General features: G+C 40.3%; 1 protein-coding gene across 4 annotated transcripts in view; it reads left to right on the forward strand.

Moving 5' to 3' along the window:
- LOC131038970 (solute carrier family 40 member 1) overlaps positions 1-22,173 on the forward strand; it is a 139,725-nt gene that overhangs the window by 61,915 nt on the left and 55,637 nt on the right. For 3 of the 4 annotated variants that reach the window (XM_057971599.2, XM_057971597.2, XM_057971598.2), the window contains exon 6: positions 10,483-10,620. In XM_057971599.2, coding sequence (XP_057827582.2) covers positions 10,483-10,620 — 138 coding nt within the window. Of the gene's footprint in view, positions 1-10,482; positions 10,621-22,173 lie in introns of those variants that run through there. The other variant, XR_009104586.2, reaches the window with a different exon arrangement.

Raw genomic sequence — 22,173 nt, forward strand, 5'->3', positions numbered from 1 at the left:
GCAACTTTAAGAGAATGTCCACAAAAGCTAACAATGCAAGATGGGTTCCGACTACTAGGCCATGTTAGGTACCCAAGTAAAAATGCAAGACAATCTCTCACAAATGGAAAAAATGAGAAAATCCAGTGGGAAAAAACTCCTCCCCAAAAGAGAGATGAAAATGCAAAATGTTCTCAAAGAAGAATGAGAAGAAAAAAACTTCATGTGAAGAAAAAGTTCCCCCCATAAGAGAGAAGAAGAGAGACCATGAAGGCCCCCCTCAACGCAAAATATGCACCAATGGTAGATGCTCCAAACTGGATGTAGAAAATGGTTTACAAGCGTTGAACAACGTTCCTCCCCTTAGGATGAAACAAAACCAAAGGTGTATGTATGGAGTTTCCCCAATCCTGAATGGAAGATGAAGGAAGAAATATCAAAATGTACCGAGTCTTTGAAAGCTACTCAAGTGTCCCCATGTTGATGCTAAAAGTTGCCCCTTCCAAATCAGGTGGAATAGGCCACACTGCTGAAAACGACAATACATGATCTAGTAAAGATGAATGTAGAATATGATCCAAAGACTCAAATGTCTACTCTAAAGATAAAGAGACCTTCTCCAAATGTTGTACATAAGCATCCACAATTACATCAAACTCAAAAAAATGTTCATGTAGAGAATGAACAGGAGGGTTAGAGTGGTCCCTCACAATAATTGAAGAAGGATCATCTCCATCAAAGAGAAGATGTATGTCATCAATGGTGTCTCCCAAATCTGCAAGACACGACTCCACAAACAAATTTGCAATGTTTGTCAAGTAGTCATCCCAAGGAACCATGTCTAGGAGACGGTGTTTGTTGTTGCACTGAATCACAAGGAGCCAAAACTGTAGCAACACAAGTATCATCAAATACAACAATCGATGAAGGAGATGGAATATCAACACATCTCAAGAACCTCAGTAGAGAGAACTCCAAGATTTAAACGACCATACTGAATCTCCTCAAATGTGTCCACGCTAGATGCCATAGTGTGTCCATCAACGAAATCAACAATAGGAGCAAATTGTGAGGTGTAGACTCGAGAATGATGATCAACCTCTCCAACCACAACAATATCTCTGCATAGCGAATCCCGAATGATGATAAAATCTAGTGTGAAGTCAACACTCTTTCCTGCTCCACCATGTGTGATTTGATAGATAGAAAGGATATTGGTTGACAATGAAGGCAAACATAGAACATCATTGAATACTCCATCATCCATGTCAATTGATCCCTTCCCACAAACTTACATATATGTGTTGTTAGCCATCAAGATTTGTGGTGATAAATGAGACTCAAATGAAGAGAGCATATTCTTTGAAGAAGCCATATGATGTGAAGCTCCTGAATCAAGTATCCACCTATCTAAATTAGAATCTGCAACTGCAACAAGTGCTTCCCCCTTATGTTTCTCTAGCTTAGATGATGATGAAGAAGAAGAATAGGATGAACTCCTTGACATTGTTGAAGGAAAATTGATTTGATTCTTCTTAAGAAGATGCTTCAACTCATCAATTTGTTTTAGATAACATTGGTGTTAATCATTGCCCAATTTCTTGCAATATGCACAAGTAGGCTTCTCCTTCTAGATGATTTCCCCTTAGGAGAGGATGTAGAATCCCTTTGTTGAGGAGAGGAAGATTGTGCTCTATCCTTTTGTGGCTTTGGCTTTGATTGCTTATGTTTCTTGTTGGAACCTTTTTCATGATTAGCCACCAAAGCATGTGGCTCAGATGGCTTGAGAACGCCCATTGTGCTTAGCTTTGCTTGTTCAAGAATCAACATCTTAGTGAATGAATCAAAGGATGGTGTAGCATAGGCACTTCCCATTGTCAATCAATGATGTGGAAACTAGAAACAAAAGCTTCTTACTCTAAAGGAAGCTTGTCCAACAAATTGAAGACCAATTGTGCATCCTTCTTATCAATATCACAATCCTTGAGTTGTGCTCTTAGCTCATTTGCTTTAGTTAAATAGTCTTAGATTTTATCAAAATTCTTAGGATCTAAATTTGTGAGATCATTGTCAAGCTTGTAACCCCCAATCTCATCAACTTTGCCATACAATTGAGCAAGTTTATCCCAAGATTCATTAACTATCTTACACTTGTCAATGTGAAAGATAAGATCAACTGATACATATTTTCTCAATGTTCCAAGAGCCATAGTACTTTTAATGAGCCAATCGATTTTCAAATTAGCATATGATGGTTCTTGAATAGTTCCATCAATGTAGTGAGTTAATCCCTTTTGCATTAGTTTACTCCTAAGATACCGGTTCTTTCCCTTTTGGCCTGGGTCTGGGTCCTGGTTCTTGCCTGGTCCTGGTTCTCCTTGGGTTCCTCTCGGGTCCTTCCCAGGTGGCCGGGTTCCCTATGGGTCCTGCGTCGTAGGACCCTTAGGGAACCCAGCCACCTGGGAAGGACCCAGGGGGACCTGCATGAACCCAGGCCCGTGGGTTCCCAATAACGGGGCCCACGGGTCAAAAAAACAATAAAAACAATAAAAAAAGACTTTTTAAAATAGTTTTTTTATAATAAAACTCTAATTCGCCCCTTTATGACTTTTTAAAAAAGACTTGGAAACTTGAATATTATCTTTTTTGCAAATTATGAAGATGATATTAGACTTTAGTTATTAGTTTACTGATTACATTTGCGATATATGAATATTTATTGGCTTTGGCAATTATGGATTTATGATTTATGATTTATCATTTATGTATGGAAAGTCACATTGTATATATTATTTTTGTATGGATTGTATATATTGAACATATATATAATAAATGTGTGTATATGTATATATATATACAGACGAACCCGTACCCGCACCCAAGTTTTTTTTTTTTTTTTTTTGCGAATCCGTACCCGAATCCGAACCCGAACCGGTAACTTAGGTTTATTCCATGCATTTATTTTCCATGTTGCATAATTATGTGGAGTTAAAAGTGGAAATTTAGGAGAACCCATAACTAAAAATCAAAAGAGCACAAGAGAGAGGAAAGCACAATCACACAAGACACCTCCCAATTCTCTCAATCAAGAACAAACCACCCCCCGCCCCCCCAAAAAAAAAAAAATTAAAAAAAAAATGATGATTTGGCACTTTATACTTGGTGCTTTTACAATAGCCACTTGCAAAACAATGGTCCAAAAAAGACCATATGCTGAAAGTACAATTTCTACTCATAATCACTACAAATTGATAGCACCAATGTGAAGTAGAAGAAAAATCATGCACTTTCAAAAGAAACGGCACATGAAAAGGAGTTCGTATAAGTTTGAATTGAGCCTTGGAAGTTGCAAAACGAGGATTAGACAACAACACCTGGCAAAAAACCAAATTCCTGGAAAATACATCATCATGAAAAACCACTTGCACCACTACGAAGGGCATGCAATTCTAGCTCAAATAAAAAAATAATAATTTGAAAAAGACCTCAAATGAGCAAGTTATGAGCCTTCAAAGTTAGATTGTGAAATCAAAAATTTAAACCATGAGGGGGGAACAAATTTCAAAAGGGTGTTACTGTAGTGGTAACGTCAGTACATAATGAGCTTAAATTTGACTATAAATGGTCGTCCTGAGAAAAACCCTTGTGTAGGCTGACGTGGCAGTATGGTTGTTGGTGATTGGGCTTACATGTGGATGATGACTATACCATCCGTACAACTGATTGTGTGTACTGAAGTAGTGATGTGGGCAAATCAAACGCTGCCATGTGCCGACTGAGTTGGATTGTTTATGTGGTGATCGTACTCACTGTATCATTTGACAACAAATAATAATGTGTTGTGTGGCCCTTGCATGGCTTAGAATCCTGCTGACGTGCCTGTAGATGTGTATTGCCATGCTAATAGACTGGATGACGTGTCTGTTGGCCAGCTAATGAATTAATGCTGCATGATGGCCATTTAAGAAGATTTGCCTGCTTGTCCGAATAAGCTAGCATCATGGATGTTAGAGATGTTAGAATGCTAGAGAGCAGTGATCAAAAGTTGGTGGGTCGAGAGATTGCCAATGGGTGGCCAGAGCTTAACGCGAGCCATGAGTTGTCGGAGAATGCCGTGCGCACGCAGGAAAAAGAATGGTTGGAAGTTTGAGCGGGTGGTTGTACATGATGTGACACCTTCACTTGGAGAGTACTGATGCTGGGAGAGTATTGTTGTAGACAAAGACAGGGTACGGGGGCACCCCGACCCAAAAAGATGTAGAGTATTCTTTATTTACAAAAAAATTATACAATGTTGAAAAAAATTCTGCGATTAAAAAAAATAAAATTTAAATAACTTTACAAATAATTACAAAAATTAATTTAAAAAAAATAAAATAAAATTGTACCAGTCTGTGCAGGTAGGATTGTATGGCCGACTTGCAATTTTTTTTGCCTTGGAATCAACTTTGTCCAAGTTGGACAAATTGACAGGCGATCTTAGCTGATTTGGCCCTCTCGATCACGATGGCGAGGTTGGTTTTGGCCCAAAGTGCTTATAAATTGTAGGTGTGTCCTAGATCTTGTAATGAACTCCAAACTTCAAACGACTGTAACTTTGGCCTTCAAAGTCCGATTTGAGCAAACGAAAAGGTGATTTTGACTAAAAACAGCCTTCTGGATCCAGTGGTGGCCTCAAATTTGGCCCAACAAGTTCCAATTTTTCACTGCAATATAAAGCCACAAAAACACTAACCCCAAAATGCACAAAAAAATCTTTCAAAAGACTATCCAATGGCACCCTATTGGCTCTGATACTATGTAAGATTTGTCTATGAAGGTATCCACCCAAGATCTAGAGGCCTAATGGAAATCACAAGAACAAGAGAGAAACAATTTGACAAGAAAAAACTGTATTCTCATCAATGATGCAATATAATATGTTCAACTAGATTCAGTTGGAATGAATGTACATAGGAGACTCCTTGGTTAAATAGACCAAGGTGAGAACATAGGAGTGCATAAGATTATGACAAGTGTTATAAGCTTATGACAGGAGACAAAAAGTGATATCGTATCATCCCACCTGAAGTGGAAAAGTGATAGTGTGATAACACCACTAAAGGTGGATCACCCACCTAAGGTGGAAAAGTGCAACCACACAAGGTGGATGTGATAATGTGATAAAATCACTAAAGGTGGAGACACCACATAAAGTGGAAATGATAACATGATAACACCACCTAAAATGGAGATGCTCCAACAAGCTCCTATGTGGTCCTAAGTAAGCTTAAGTGACGTGTAATTAGGACCTAGGTGAGAAAAACCAAGGTACAACACCTTAATTACACCAACAATCTGAGTTAATGAGCTGTAATGCATGCCCATTATATGTAGTTGGAGATCAAATTTTCTGCATAGGACATAACATTTCATGGTGACTTCAACATCTTTGACATTAAGAAGTTATCAAATTGTGATTTTTTAGTTGCTAAAAATTTCAGTACAGCAGCAATGAAAGGAGGTTTCAAGCTTGTTACTTATGTAGTTTTGCAGAAAGGACCTAAAACATGATATCTACATGTTTGACAATCTATTCCTTGGATTGAGTGATGTTTTATCTTGCACTAATCTTTCTTTGCGGTTGGTTTTGAAGACAACAATTGCTCCTTGCACCTTAGTTGTTGATGCTTTCATGGATGAGTTACAAGAGAGTACCAAAAAGGTCACAAACATCCATGATGAGCATGATATTATGGATGGCACTTGGAGTTATGATATGTGCCCTTCTAGGTATGTTGGTGATCATTCTTGGTTGGGTATCCATGCTTGGAGTCCTCAACAAGGATTTTTAGGGCTTATTGGGAATGGTAGGAATGATCTTTGGAGGGATAAGGATCAAAATTTCAGAATTAAAAGTGTTGTTTCTTTCCTTGCAAGCCATTTTGTGATTCTATTTGCTCTTCTTCAAATGGATTGGAGAGAGATTTCAAGTAGGGATTGAAGCAATGAACGAATGGTTACCCTTGGGAGTGTTCCTTGGCAAAAAATGGGTCAGATTTTTAGTCTTGAGCTTGCTGTTTGATTGCAGGTTAGTCACCTCACATTTTGGTTTTTTCTCATTCAAGAGAGTTGTCACATTATTCCTTGTCAAGGAAGTAAATCATTTCAGTTGGAGATTGCTTGGAAGTATTTTCCAGCCACTCTTGAGTTGTTTTTGTGCAAAATAATGCTCATCTCACATGCTTAAATTGGGAATTCCATTGGTACTGCTGTTGTCCCCTTGTGTAGAGCACTAAAATCAGATTGTACTTTGCTGATTTCAGTTTTGAACATAAGTGATTATTTGTTTCTTCAGACCTTCCAAACTCGAAGAGTTCATCTTATGAAGGTTTGTGATGTAAACTTTGATAGTTTACTCTTGATGTTGGTTATAGACAACGAACTTTCGCATGCTTTGGTTCACCATTCAAAGACCCTTGGAGTTGGAACAATAAGAGTTTTCACAAGTCTTCATGGTTGCATTAGCATAGTATAGAGGAGGCATGTTAGATCCATTTGGTGTTATGATGATGAGTTTGTTGAACTCATGCAATGGATTGCTTTCCTTTAAGCAAGAATATTGGAGGGAGTAGCATTTGCAATTGTGACTAGGAGATTTGCTGAGGATTATGGTTTTGGGTTGAGCAGACTTTTCTTCCTGTTGCCTAGGATCGTTTAGGTATAGGGATTGCAGTTACAAACCTTATTGGGATGCTTCAGTAGTAGATGTATCATGGTTTAGATTTCACCCCTAGCGGGTATTTTAGCTTGGATTTAAATGATGATTACTTTTTGGGTTCTAGGAGAGTAGAGTGTAGATTTGGCATGATGGATTCACAATTATGATTAGAGTGGCACAACGTCAGCATGGTGGTTCTTTTCTGAAATTGATATGGGACCCTAGGTTCACATTGGTTTGCGGTTGAGATCAATTTGGTGCTGTGTAGGCATTGCTTGAGGACAAGCAATCTTTTGGGAGTGAGGGCTTTAATGTCCCCAATTTAGGGTGTCTTTGCATTGCAATTGGCTCCGACCTAAGCGGTGGATGTTTGTCTTTCCTAAGGGGTTATTTGTCATTGCGAATGAGGTTAGTCAATCTTGAGGACACATGCCAATTTTTGGGGAAATTTTTGGCTTTTGATGTGTCTTCCAAGAGTCTTGGAGAGGACGTCCATATTTAGTAAGTTGCTATGTTTAGGTCAATTTGACTTCCTCCTCATTAGTAGCACCCCAGCACCTTCAGTTTGCAATTTGATGATCAATTGTCTTTTTTGCAACTTAATTGGGTCAATTTTTAATTAAATGCTAAAGTTTAATGCCATGCACTTTTTAGCATTTAATTTTTAATATTAAAAATATGACTTTAGTTTGAGTGCCCAAGTAATGGAAAATGAAATATTTCATTATTTAATAATGTGCATTCGAAAGTGGGTGTGGAGTTTTTAGGGAGACATAAGGGTATTAAATTATTTTGTAAGGAATAATGGCAAGGATGTTGAGAAGTGAGTGAAATTTATTGTAGAACAAACAGATATACTAAGAGGGGGTTGCTTGAATCAATATATTAACAGATTTTAACTTCAATTAATATACCAATTATCATCGAGGCATTTATTAAGAACATTTAGAAGCAACAATTCAAGCAACGCGCACATCCACACAAGATAGCACCAGATTTATGTGGAACCCTTAGAAGGGAAAAATCATATTGAGAAAGCTGCTTGGATCTATTGCCCAAACCCAGCCTCACAAAATGAATTTTGAAAGCTGCAAAGATCATTTGTAGGCACTATCCCACTAGAGACACCAATCCCCTACTCAATTTATAGACACTTAAGGAGACTCCAATCCACAATCTAAGCACCAACCTAGAAAGTAAGAGGCACAAACCTCACATGAATCAAGAGGCACCTACCTCAGATTGCACTGAAATGACTACAAAAAAAAAAGGTGACAACAAAAACATTGTTGAGAATAATCTTTGCACAAAAGTAGAATGATCATACTTAATTTTGCTTTGTCATTTTGACTTGATTTGATCCACAATTTTCTCTCCATATACTCCAACTTTGCTTGGAAGAAAAAAACATGAAGTGCTCAAATAGAGTTACAATCTGTTCACAGACATACACTTAGTGAACTTATGTGCACATCACCCGCACAAGAAATCAGATATTTAATTTAAATACCAGTCTGCATGAGCATACAACATTCCAATGTCTGCCATGAATCATCAAAACACACATTAACTTGATTGAAGGTTAGCCTGTGAAAATGCATGCTTATCACTACCTTGTTAACCTGAGAAATTTGAAGTTCTGAACTAGGGACTAGCTATTTAACAAGTTTAAATCTCTATCGTTGCCCTCACCATTTGCGGCAAAATTGAATGATCAAGATGCATTTACAAATTTTAAATAAATTGTCTTGCATGGATGTTCAATGTTGAAAGTCGTTGTCCAATAAGATTTAGAATATTCTTCATCCAATCAAGAATGGTTAACAATCCAAACCATAAAGTTACAATTCCACAAAGAAACCAAGGCTGAGACTGCCACATAGACACACATGGCATGTTAGTGCAATGCTTTGATTGAAAGAGGCTTTGACATAATTTAGAGTGCACTTGCACACTCATTGTTGATCCACTGAAACCAGTGCTGATATGTCTAGATATAACGCATGTGCTACCTCAAGACATAGGTCCCACCAAATTCTTGCAAACGCGTGCTAGCCGTTCGATCTCCATGATCATCCTTGCATCATAGATCTTGCATAGCTCAGATAACAAAATATTAGATTTCAAATATATTAAAGCATGGAAGTGGTTAGACAAATTGATAATTGCTAGGTAAAGGGGCCAGTGATTGCATGACTCCAAAGACTTAAGTTACAAGCAACTATCAATAGCAAGTCAACATAGAATTAAAAGAAAAGTGCACAATGCCAAATTGAAGAACTGGGGTTTAGGGTTTAGGGAAAAATAGGAACCCTATACAAATGAAAAAATGATTTTCAGGGCCATGTAAGATTATTTCAGCTGATTTGACCACACTATAATAACTGCAACAATCTACCCATCTGATCTATGCCATTTTTCTGCAACCATGACAACAGAAACAACTTCTGTAATGATCAGAAAGATCAGTGATATCTTTAGAACTTTTGCATGTCAACTTTTTGCAACGCTAGCTCTGCAACCTTGACATCAATGACATCAGCAAACTCAAAGACCTTGACATTAATGACAACAACACGCAACATGTATGACATCAAAGGAAACCCCAAAAGTCTGCAGCCTTGACAAAATATAGGAAACACTCAGAAAACACCCCATACTTGGCATATTTTTGGGTTTAATAACACACATAGGGGTTCATACTTAGGCAAAACACAGAAATGGAGGCCCATACAAACACTTCTCGGATTGGTTATAAACAGGGGTAGAAGGAACCTAAGTGTACAAACTAAGAGGGACTTGTTTTGAGACTAAATATTGAGTCCCAACATGGCCTAGCTTAAAATATCATATACTAATCAGTCCCCTCATTTTATTTATTAGCCTATGAGAAGTGAAGAAATAGGCTATGGGTTCTCCCGTGAGTTTAATTTTGGAAAGGGGACATGACAAACTCTTATCTTGGATTCCCACTTCAAAATGTCAATCCATGAATGAAGACCAAGCACCTAATTTGTTCGATTGTATTCTGCTATACTTTCCAGAACTAATTAAAAAAATCAATGATGCCTTGTTCTTCCTCTCAGTCTCTATTCCAAAGCTGCTCTCAGTTTGATAGATGGTAGGTCTCTTCATTAAATCTGGGATGAGGTTACAAAATTGCACGGAATTGCATGGTGATATTTAATTGGACAAATATAGGTCTGCGAACCCCATCTTTACCTTGCTGGAAGTCGCCATAGGCATTAGCTTTGATGAACTAATTCCATAGAAAATGTTTATGGTGAATTATATTCCCTAGACTTGGCATCAACTTCTGCACAGCTTCATGAGGCTTTATCTTTTCTCAGAATGGATTCCTTGTGTTTTCCCTAACATCCTAACCTGGTTTGTTGCATGTGTTACTTTGTTTCAATAGGAGTTCGTGAAGGAGCTAGATACCTTTTTATGGCTTTCCCCAATAAATTTCCAATACAAGAATCACGTTTCCTTTGCATCTTCACTGAACATATTTGAAGTATTTTACAATGAACTGCCCCCATAACTGGCGATTTTGGATAGTATTTTATTTTGTATATTTTTTAAAGAAATGAGACATCTAAGAAAAGGTAACAGTAGCAAGAAACATAGTACATAATATCAAGTATGCTTCAATGCTTATATTCTATGGATATTGTATTATAGAGAAGTAAATCATATTTATAGATATGCCATTATTTTTAGTGGGCTTTACACTTTTCAGATCTGAGGTTGTTTAATCTGTTGCTGACCATTTTTCCAATATATATTTCTTTTTTTCTCAGTGGGGCATTCTGATAATATGCGTGGCTTCCATTTGGGTTCAAAATCAACTAGTATCAGCTTGGATGTTGATGGGAGGAGTAGCTGCATCTCGTTTGGGATTATGGATGTTTGATCTTTCTGTGGTACAGATAATGCAGGTATATTTTGTGTTTGATTATGGAATAAATTTGTTATTTATAGGCACAGATATAATACATTGCCAATTCAATTAAGAAATGGTATTGATTAATTAAAATTATAGAACACAGTAATTATTCTAGTTTCGAATGTACTTGTATATGAAAATGATCTGAGTTAGAATGAAGGTCACAAAGAATAGTTTATTCTAAAGTTTTTGTTTTAAGAATATTTATTTTGAACCGTCTTTCTTCTTTTTTATGTTGACATTTTAATGAATGTTTGCATTAAAATTTTTATAGGCCATGTTGTCACAAAAGTTTGCATGCTTGCTGAGCTATCAACCCAACCACCTTGTGAAACATAGAAACAACCCTGAAGTGTGGGACCTTGCGCAAGGGGGTTGAATCTCCGGAGAAGGCCGGCTTCCTTCCTTATCCAGTTGCATGTGTTGAACCAACCCAACACTTCAAATTCTACTCCTAAACCTACTCTAACAGCTTGTAGGAGAAAAAAGGTGGGAAAATGCAGAAAGTAAAGAGGTGATGCAGCAAGATAAGAAATGTCTCTTTCCCTGCTCCAAAATGACACAAGGAATCAATCAAAATACCATGGAGATGCACAAACTTCAATTGTATAAATGACACCAAACGCATGCATGCAGGTTAGGGTTTGTTGAATGCCAAAATGGAAGAAGATTTTCCACAAATCACACTCAGAAACAAGTTAACATAGCATATGGGTGAGAGAAAGCCACAAAATACACACTTGACATGAAGGCAAGAAGATATACACAACATGCATAGTCGAAGGGAGGCAAGAATGATGATTTCAATTCATTCATAGGCCTATGGCCAGACTTAAAGTTGTAGAAATGCAGAAAAATATACAAATCCTCAAGAGAAGTGAAAGAGCATAAGATAGCTCAAGCTAGCAGGGAGAGAACCCTTTACAATGAGGCTTAACAACCTATTTATAGCAAACTGGGCGTAGAGAAGAAACCAACGGTCAAAGAGGGGAAACCCTGACTCTGGTGTGTACAGGAGAATGTTAGTCTGGGAAGATGGGAAGTGGCTGAATCTGACATGAGTGTGCATGCAAGAAAATAGACCATCCCCTGACAAGGCAGTCCCAAGAAGAAAAGTACTTCTAGAAGGTGGAATGCCTAACAATCCAAGGTCAGAGCATGCAAACTTGACATGATGACCATTAAGAAACCATAAATAGGCATTGCCTTCGACTTAACTTGATGGCAACTTGCAAAATACATTAAATGTGCCCCTTTAGCTCCACAAATTGAAGTAGACAAATTGTAGGGGTTGGTGAAGCATTAAGAGCCTTGAATGTTGATCATGCCACTTGGAAGTGTGTAATGTCCCTTCCTTAGGCATCTTAGACTTGAGCGGACGTTGGCCTATTATTAGGGTCCTATAGGTCAGCAGTGTGGTTTGGGGACCCAATCGGGGGTTGTGGAACTCAACAGGGAGCTTTTCGGGCCTTTCAAATTGGAGTTCTGGGGTTGAATCCATGGTTAAAATTGAAATATTTAAGTTGGCTTTATGTGAATAGTAATAGAGAAACATAAGATGAATAGTAAAAAGTGCCCCCCATCCTAATAACTTAAGATGCTTTTAAAAGGGGGCCATATTCACAATGAGGAATTAGACCCTCAATGATATTTTATGATTTTTAAGGTCAAATAGTAACCCCAAAATAGATAAAAAGGCATTTTGTCTATCATTTGGATTCATACTTATGCTTCCAATTTTTCAAATCAGCAGCTTGCTTGAGGGTTTCAGCAGCTTGGAGCTTCCAGGAACGCAAACTTCTGGAAGAATTCGGAGATTTGGACGAAAATCCATCTCCCCTGGGGACAGGTTACATCAGTGTCCAGCTTCATTGTGCAGTTGGTAGCCTTCTTTGGGGTTTTGAGTGTAGAATTATTAGTGTGAGGGTAGATTTTCTTCAATTAATTGCAGGGGAGACCTTTTTGAGGTCAATATCACTCATATCTAGCTTATTCTTAGCCAACCGCTCCATTTTGGGAAGAAGGGCATCAAGTCCTAGGTTGTAATTGGAGTTTGAAGCTAATATTAGAGCTGATTTTTATATACTATCTGCTGGAAATTTGTATCAGACCTTTATACTCAGTTAAAGATATGTACATCGGTCTTTTTAAGTGAAAGAAAGTTATCTTAATTGCCCTCTTAATGTGTCATGCAATATTCTATCTTGTATCAGCTATTTCTTTCACTTAGCATTCAAAACATTATTCAAAAACTCTCAAAAACCCAAACAAAACAAAGAAATCAGTCAAACCCTTACTTAACATATGCTGGCCAAAGACCTTATCAGCAAAACAAACAGTTGGTTTGGATCAGATTTGGTTAGAATTGAGTTGGGGATCTTTCAAAGTGTTGTTGGTCATCAAAGATTGGGCATTGGGCCTTCAAGAAACAAATGCTAAGGATGAGGAGTTAGGAACCCCAGAGTCTGAAAGACTGAAGGAATGAGAGGGAGGTGAGAGAAGGACATTGGGTTTAGGGGTTCAGGGAGATATGCTAGCTCTTACCAAAAAGGTAAGGATTAGACTGGTTCCCCGAATCCCGAATTCCAACAGGGAAGGGAATTTTGGGTTTTGGGGAGATAGGCTAACTATTACCAAAAAGGTAAGGGTTAGACTAGTTCCCCAAATCCCAAATCCATCAAAAGAAGGGTTTTTCGTATTTTGGGGTTTGGGGAAATTGTTTAACACTTGCCATAAGAGTAAGAGTTAGACTAGTTCCCGAAATCCGATAAAGGAAGACATTTCATATTTCGGGGTTTGGGAAAACGGTCTAATGCTTACCAAAAGAGTAAGAGTTATACCAATTACTCGAATCTCGAAATCCGACAAAGGAAGGGATTTCATATTTCAGGGTTTGGAGAAATGATCTAACGCTTACCAAAAGGGTAAAGGTTAGACCGGTTCCCCTAATATTGAAATCCGACTAAAGAAGGGATTTCGGGGTTCAGGGAAACGATTCTTACTCTTACCAAAAGAGTAAGGGTTAGACCAGTTCCCTGAATCTCGAAATCTGACAAAGGGTTTTCGTATTTCAGGGTTCGGGGAAACGGTCTGTTGTGACTTAATCACACATCACCCCATCCCACATAGGGACCCCCTTAGCTTTTAGGCCCTTTTGGTCGTTTGGCTTTTGTTTTGGTGTGTGTTAGTGGCAATCTCTTCAATCTCTCCGCGATACGGGTGTTTGGGAGTCAGTTGGGGTTAATCTGCTTCTCTGTCAAGCAAATTCTGTGAGGTCTAGGGCCTGTTTTGTCCTTTTTCTAGGGTTTTGCCTTTTGTTCTAGATTTTAGGGGTTCCTGTTAGGGTTTCGAAAAAACTAAGCATACGACTGGAGTCGGGACCCTTCAAGGGACCTCCTAGTGAAATTAGGTTTCTATTTTTAGAAAGCCTCTACTTTTTAGGGATTTTTCCGAGTCCCAGAATGTCACCATTTTGCCAAAAATCAAACTTACTATTTTTAGTAATTTCTATTTTTAGTAAATTTCTATTTTTAGTAAGTCATCCTGCGTCTTGTCTTGGGCTCTAACTCTGACATTTTGGAAAGTTTCTATTTTGGGAAAGTCTATTTGTGGCAGGATCAAGCTAGCAGACAGCGGAGAGTCAACATGCACAATCATTTCTAAATTTGGAAAGTTGAAAGCAGACAGGCAGGGGTCTAAAATGGCTAAATCTGAAGAATCATCCCTGAAGTGGAAGGTCAAAATATTCTAAGTTGGGAAGTCATTCACAAGTGGAATTTTCCACCTCTCCATGGACATGTGCAAAATGTGCCCAGGTCAGGTCTGGGGCGTTGAAACCAAGGATGAATTCACAAGTGCAATATTCTGCCTCTCCATGGACAGAGCCAAATGCACCCTAGTTAGGGCTGGGGCGTTGAAACCAAGGATGAATTCGCAAGTACAATATTCCGCCTCTCCATTGACAGAGCCAAAATGCACCCAGGTCAGGTCTAGGGCGCTGAAATCAAGAAGACATTCACAAGTGGAATTTTCCACCTCTCCATGGACATGTGCAAAATGCGCCCAGGTCAGGTCTGGGGCGCTGAAATCAAGAAGACATTCACAAGTGGAATTTTCCACCTCTCCATGGACATGGCCAAAATGCGCCTAGGTCAGGGCTGGGGCGTTGAAACCAAGGATGAATTCACAAGTGCAATGTTCCGCCTTTCCATGGACAGAGCCAAAATGCGCCCAGGTCAGGTCTGGGGCGCTGAAATCAAGAAGACATTCACAAGTGGAATTTTCCACCTCTCCATGGACATGTGCAAAATGCGCCCAGGTCAGGTCTGGGGTGCTGAAATCAAGAAGACATTCACAAGTGGAATTTTCCACCTCTCCATGGACATGGCCAAAATGCGCCCAGGTCAGGGCTGGGGCGCTGAAACCAAGGATGAATTCACAAGTGCAATATTCCGCCTCTCCATGGACAAAGCCAAAATGCGCCCAGGTCTGGTCTAGGGCGCTGAATCCATGAAGGCATTCACAAGTGGAAAATTCATGAATCCTTGGCTTGGTAAAATTTCACCCAAGCAGAAAATTTGAAATTTTGCCTAAGGCATGGAATCCAAGAAGTCAAGGAGGAATAAAAAGCAGAAATTCCCCTCGGGCGAATTTTCAGTTATGCTATTTTTAGACATCAAATCTTGGCCAAATATAGAAATTTTTATAGATTCCGAATCAGGACGAAATTCCCCATCCAATGCACTTGACTCCTAAAATTTAGGAAGATCCCTAAAAAATAGGGATATGGAGAAAAGCCGGGAAAGTTCCTTCGACAGCACGAGATGACAAGTCGGAGTGGAATTGAGCAAACCCCGAGAAAGATCCTGCAATCTCTCTCCAAAATTGGAAAGTATGAAATCAATGAGTTGGCAGGAGGAATCTTCCAAGTATGACGCATGACTGGGAGCATTTAAGGAAGGTTCTAAATTTGAACTCACACGCATGGGAAACTGCCCTTGCATGTCGAAGTGATTAAGGAAAGTATGACGCGCCATAAATGCAATTACTAATTTGATACCTCTTGGGAATTCTATATAAGTTGGGAAAAACATTTCATTTTTCACATGCAAGATTCAGGAAAGGAAGAGTAAAGAAGTGAAAAGTTTTTATACTTAGTCTCTATTTCATCATTTCGAAGTATTCCCAAGATGGCGGAACCTAGCAGGACAACTACTATCTCCAGGCAGGCAATGATCAAAGCAGAGATGAAGGGTTTTCTTCCCCATTCTCGGTTGAATTCAAGATGGGAAGAGATCAGTGATACCAACTTCGGCACGTTCAACTGGGCTGCATTCAAGATAAGAATGTTCGGAACTGCAGGGCACAATCCATCTCCGACAGCTGTCAAAGTTGTGAGAAGCGGAATAGTTGCAGCAGCTGGCTTTCCTCCTGCCATTCAATGCCCAGATCTAGTCTTGGAATGTGCAGCACATTACAACCTGGAGCGGAAGACGATCTCAACACCAGACGGCAAGTTACTGGCAACATTGACTCCAGAGGCGATTGGTGAAGCCTTTGGAATCCCTTCACATTACTCCATGACGTACAGGACCAGTAGTGGAGCTCAAGCAGTCTATGAAGCAGGCCCCGTCAGATGTGCTGATTTGATCAACAAGCAATGGTTGCTGAAGCCTAGATTACACGTTTCCAAGATGCCCAAAACTCTCACAATCTTCGAGTTCAAGCAGGAATATGTGGACATGATAAAAATGCTGAGCAGAGTAATGGGATGCTCACACTCGGTGAACTTCGAGCCTTGGATGTTCTTCTACATTGGCGAGATCATGAATTCTAATACACTGATCGACTGGGCTAGATTGATCAGCCACTACTTGCACGAACAATTGAAGAACCTGCAGGAGAAAAGGTCTCAGTCCTTTTCCATGAGTTCCTACCTATTCTACATGCTTGCACGAAGGGGAGGATTCGATGGGCTGCCAGCAAGAGGAATCATGGGCTGCGGGCCAACTCAGCTGAAGGTGCATGAATGTTACCCTCAACTACATCTCCACAACGTGAGTTCTTACAAGTTGGCGAATGACACCTTCACCATGTACCTGACACGACTTATGCAAAATAAGTTGCACATGAGGTTGTCTCCGCAAGCGAGTGCTCTGGTCCAGAAGTATGGCGCCGCGTTCTTGTAGTTCCCCAAGTTCACCTACATCAGGACGCAGGTCTTCTCCTTCCAATCTTACAAATTGCCTAGATATCCGTCAGATAAGCTTATATTGCTCGAGCTCATGAGGCAATTGACTTCCTACGATCAGCTGCAAAAGAAGAAGAAGAAGCAATCTATTGAATTTCCAGTTGTCTTGGGGGATTTCATGGAGATATGCCCAAGATTGGAGGCCGCTGAAAGTGTAGCAAGCGAGTTGGCATTCTACCGCCTACCATTTTACACTTCCAGGGCCCAATATGATCCTTACAGCCAGATCAGGAGGGTTGCCGGTGTCAAATTCATACATAGATTTCACTTGGAGGATTACTGGGCAGGTGCCGAGGATGACTTTGAGGTTCGGAAAAGAATGCACTCCAGACTGCCCCTCGACACCATCAGAATAAGTAAGATACATCAGGTGCCAGACCAGGTGAAGGAAGACTCAGATTTGATGCAACCCGAATTCGAGGGGATAAAGGACCAACCTATCTTGTTGCCAGATTGGTCGGAGCCTGAGGTAGACGATTTGAACATCTTGGCTAGGCCAGTGCTAAAATTTACTAAGCACTGGATTGACAGGCAGACAAGAAAGTTGGTGGAAAACCATGTCCATCTGACATACCAGCTGATGGGGAATCTGGATTCTCACAGCGAGGTAACTGAAGATTCTTCACAGGGTCAGGTAGGAAGAGAGGCCCGGATGGACAAAGGAAAAAGTGCCCCAAAGAGGCCAAGGGTAACAAAGATAAAAGATGCCCAACAGGGAATCCTGCGCGAGATTCAACAGGAAGCCCAGCAGGAGGAGCCTCCACAAAAGAGAACGAGGACAGGAAGGGAACATTCACCAGTCAGCTCCGCAAGCGTGTACAAGAAGTAGAAATGTTCCCACATCCTGCAGGCCCACTTCCAGGGAACATTCCAGCACCTGATATACTTAGCATCAATGCTTCACAGGGCCGTCATCAGCCAAGAAGTCAGAGACAGGGAATTTCCCCGCACCTGGAAGAGGCTCGCCAGGATAATTTCATAGAGACTATCCTTGGCGAAATGGAAGAGGAATCTCAAGAACGGGAGCATGCAGAGGACTACAGCCATTCCATCCCCGTGCCAGATTGGTTGGTAGGCAGATGGGGAAATGAAGCAGGAGGGGAGCCCAATCCTGCTCAGGAATTAGAAGAATTATTGAAGAGGATGGATCAGCCACCGGAAAGAAAAGCCCCTCGGAAGTTTTCCAAGGTAGGCAGAGAAGAATCTAGAGCCCGGACCTTGCACATTGCTGAACTTGCGGTGGATAAGGATAGGAGTGAGATTAGGCAAGAAGATTACGTCATCAGACAGGTGGATCTTGGCCATGCTTCCATCGGTCAAGTAATGGGAGATTTCGACGATTCTTCCTCTGCCATGAAGGAGAAATTGCTGAAGTCAAAAGCAAAATGTAAGCGGCTGAAGGAGGAAAACGGACTTCTATGCGGGTATGTCAGGAGTTTCAAGAAACCCCTCAGGGAAGCAGGTTCTTCATCCACTCCCCCTCCCTTCCTTCCCAAGGAAGTAATTGATGATGCAGAACTTACAAAGGCAATGGCACAAAATTCCCGAGAATGGGTAGAAGATGTTTATGCTGAGGCAGGGAAATTTGTAGAAGATCTAGCTCAGCTCCATTCGAGATTCGTCCTAAGTAGGTTGGAAACGGCGGAAGGACTATAGGAAGATGTTGATGTCTACCAAGACTTAACCATTTCTCGACTCAGGGCTCTGATGAGGACCCCAAGGCAAACACTGGTAGACGGGAAAGTAATCCAGGAGAATGAAGCCTATGACTTTCCCCGATGGTTCTACGCCATCTGTTCAGGGAAGAACACCCTTGATAAATTCAGCATTGATTCCGTCACCTTGAAGGAATCTATCAGAGGGATACAGGAAGAAATCCTCAGTGCCATGGAAGCTTTATTTTCAAGGAAACTCGGCGATGGGGGAATAACAGTGAATTCCTTGAAATCCCAGTTGCATGATTTCTTCTTCGTCGGTTCGTTTCCTAAGGAACATTTTGCAAATGTTTCTTCATTCTCCGGTATGATGAAGGAAACACAGGAAGCCATGGCGGATTGGGAAAGTTTCTTTTCCAGAAGTGAAGAGGAGATTGCCTTGATGGAATTCAAATTCGAGAATGTGCCAAGTGTCTCCATCGAAGAATTGGAGGCCGTCGTTGGTAGGTTCATTGCATACGCCATTAATGAGCAAGATAATGGTCGTTTGTTTTTGGACGAAAGTCTTTTGACTGAACAATAATGGTGTATTTATGGCTGAAGGAAACATTGACTAGGCGTGGGACCGGTCAACGCGTGCCACCACAGGATAAGGGAATCTTCTTGCATGTATGACGGATTCTTCTTGCATGTCGCCGTCGCTTGGAGAGTGATGGGTATTTATGACGACGTCAGTTATGTTCCAGGCATGATCATCATCATGGGTGCTATTTTAGGCCCTTTTAAATTTATTGTAAGTGGGCACAATGGGTTATTTAATGCAGATTCCCACCTTGTTGCACCTTGAGTGGGGAATCTTTAGGGCAGACCCTAATTAGGGTTTTGCATGTAATCTGGGTTTGAGGCCTATATAAGGGGGTGACCCCCTCATTTGTAATCAGGAGAGATTATAGTCAGAGATTGTTGCTAAGAGTTTTTGAAGCAAACACTTAATACATTGTTCGATTGTTGGTGTGTTCTTGTGTTGTTTTGGAGCTCGCATGGTCTCACTCTCTTCATAGATTAGATTTGTTTTCATGCTATTAGGCGAACTGGATTTGATAGGATCGCTTGATGTCAAATCCGTGCTCATACTTTTGGTGTGCAGCTGATTGTTGCATACCGTGCAAAGTTAGTTTGAGCCTCCGTTATATGTGTATGTTCAACTTTGATTATCAGAAGAGATTGTTCGATTTGATGGTTTCTCTTGATGATTTGAAAATCTTTAACACACCCCCTGAGGATTGCACTGCCTTCGTGTAGTTGCGCGTTGCTGGCAAAGCGAAGCGTGGTTGGATTTTGCGCAAGTGACCCCGTCTCTTTGTTCCTAGGATTAGATTACTTTTAGTTTAGTCTTTCTCTACCCTATTCCTATTTACTTTTTGCATAATTCAAAACCCGAAGATCTAAAACTAAGAGCTTTATTGCAAATCATCCGTATAAAGAATTCTTGAGCTTGCATAAAATTTCTTCGACATACGTAAGGCCCTTTGGATTACCAGCAATCACATTAGTCAACTGAGTCACGTCTGTAGCATAAAGGAACCTTGGAGTCGATTGTCTGATCTTCCTGCAATATCAGCATGCAATCGTACTTCGATCAAGAGAGAGTGAAGTGACCGTTGGGCAACTTTATTCTGTGTTGGACGCTGTCATAAAAAACACGTCAACACGGTCTAACTTTGTCCAAAAGAGTAAGGGTTAGATTAGTTCCTTGAATTCTGAAATTTGACAAAGGAAGGGATTTCGTATTTCAGGATTTGGGGAAATAGTCTAATGCTTACCAAAAGAGTAAGGCGTAGACCAGTTCCCCAAATTCCAAAATCCAACATCCTTTAAGGGAAGGAGAGTTGGTTAGTGAACCCCAAGGTACTGAAGGCAAGATGTAAGGGGAGAAGGCTCGAAGTTTGACCCACGACAAAAGAACACCTAAGCATTTTCCTGATTCCCTGGCTTGGCGCTTGATTAACTGGTGCAAAACTGGTCCATGGAACATATCTCTGATCTGTTCTCACTAATGGACTAAGGGTGTCATAAAATGACAATAGGCCAATAGATAAAGTCATGAGATTATTGATATTATCTTTTGCATACTTGCAGATGAGCAAAAATAGCTTCTAATATTTAGTAATGGCTAAAACAAACAGGGTGAAAAATTAATATAATAGGGCTTATAACAGAATCTTGGGTTTCCTTATGCAAACCACTAATTTGGTTGAGGCATTGGGCATCAAATATGGCTTTCTCAAGGCTTAAAGATCTAGGCTTGAAGATGTTATATTGGAAATGAACTCACAATCCTTGTTTTCATGTTTTCAAACACAATACAAAAGGGCCTAGCAATTGGAGGATTGCCAATGTGGTTGAAGAGCTTAAACCAAAGAAACGGGACTCGGACTCGGCTCGGACTCGGCAAGGCCAACTCGGACTCGGACTCGGGACTCGGCGTCAGACTCGGCTCCAGACTTGTCTGGACTCGGGATAGTGAAAAACTCAAGAAATTTAGAGATTTTGAAATATTTAAAACTTGTTTCAGACACCCTTTATTGAATACACCTTAAAGACACAATAACATCATCAAACTCGGCTCATTTGATTACATACACAAGTATACATCAATCACATAAGCATAAACACAAATTGTAGCTGAAGAAAATAACAAACATAGATATATAAATATTGTCAAATGTATACAATATTACAAAACTCATGGAATAAAAAATCCATGTCATCATATGATCATCATCAAATGTTTCATACAAATACCAAAGGTAAATACAACTACAAGTCTATGGCTCAGAGGAGCCTGCACCCTCCGGCTCCAGCCCCCTACGAAGGTGTCTAAGGTAGGTCCTGGATGATTCGACTGCCATAGCCGCTCCCCGTGACACCATGCCATGCTCACCAACATCAGGAACACCCGTGTCACTATCTGCCTCTGAATCTCCTGTCTGTGCTTGTGCTCTCCGCTCCTCCTCTGCCATGGCTACAGTCTCAACCTCTATATCTACCTGGTCGATCCAATCAATGTCAGACTCGTAGGTTAAATTTTCTCTACTTCTATCGACGCAGTTTCCCCCATATTTTTCGACGGGGGTTTGGGGGCAGCGCCCCTTGCGCGCTCCCTGTCGCAATACAGGGCGAGGTCGAGGGGCAGCGCCCCGCGAGGCCAAAAAAACTTATTACAAGTCTGAATTAGGGTTTCTTTGAGAGTCTTCCTTAGGGCCTGGTTTTGCTCTTGTTGCTAATTGGGTCTTGCTTGGTGAGTGAGTATCATTCTTGAAGGTCCAAGCTAGGTCAAGTTGGTGAGTGATAAAGTCTGGAATGTCACTGATCTTCAAATGCCCTGAAATTTGGCTGAGTCTGGAATGTCCTGATCCTGAAATTTGACTAAGTCTGGAAAACTGAAGAATCCTCCAAAAACTAGATTTTGCAATATAACTCCTGGAGGCCCGAAACCACTCTCAAACATCCTGACAGTATATATGGAATATAACTTAAAGTATAAGTGAATGTTATATTCCATAAAATAATCCTGACGGAGAGACCAAAATGTCAAATTTCGCCCTTCCAAAAAAACTTATTACTTTTTAAAAAAACT

The sequence above is a fragment of the Cryptomeria japonica genome, chromosome 7 (genome assembly GCF_030272615.1).
Source record: "Cryptomeria japonica chromosome 7, Sugi_1.0, whole genome shotgun sequence".
Taxonomy (NCBI): domain Eukaryota; kingdom Viridiplantae; phylum Streptophyta; class Pinopsida; order Cupressales; family Cupressaceae; genus Cryptomeria; species Cryptomeria japonica.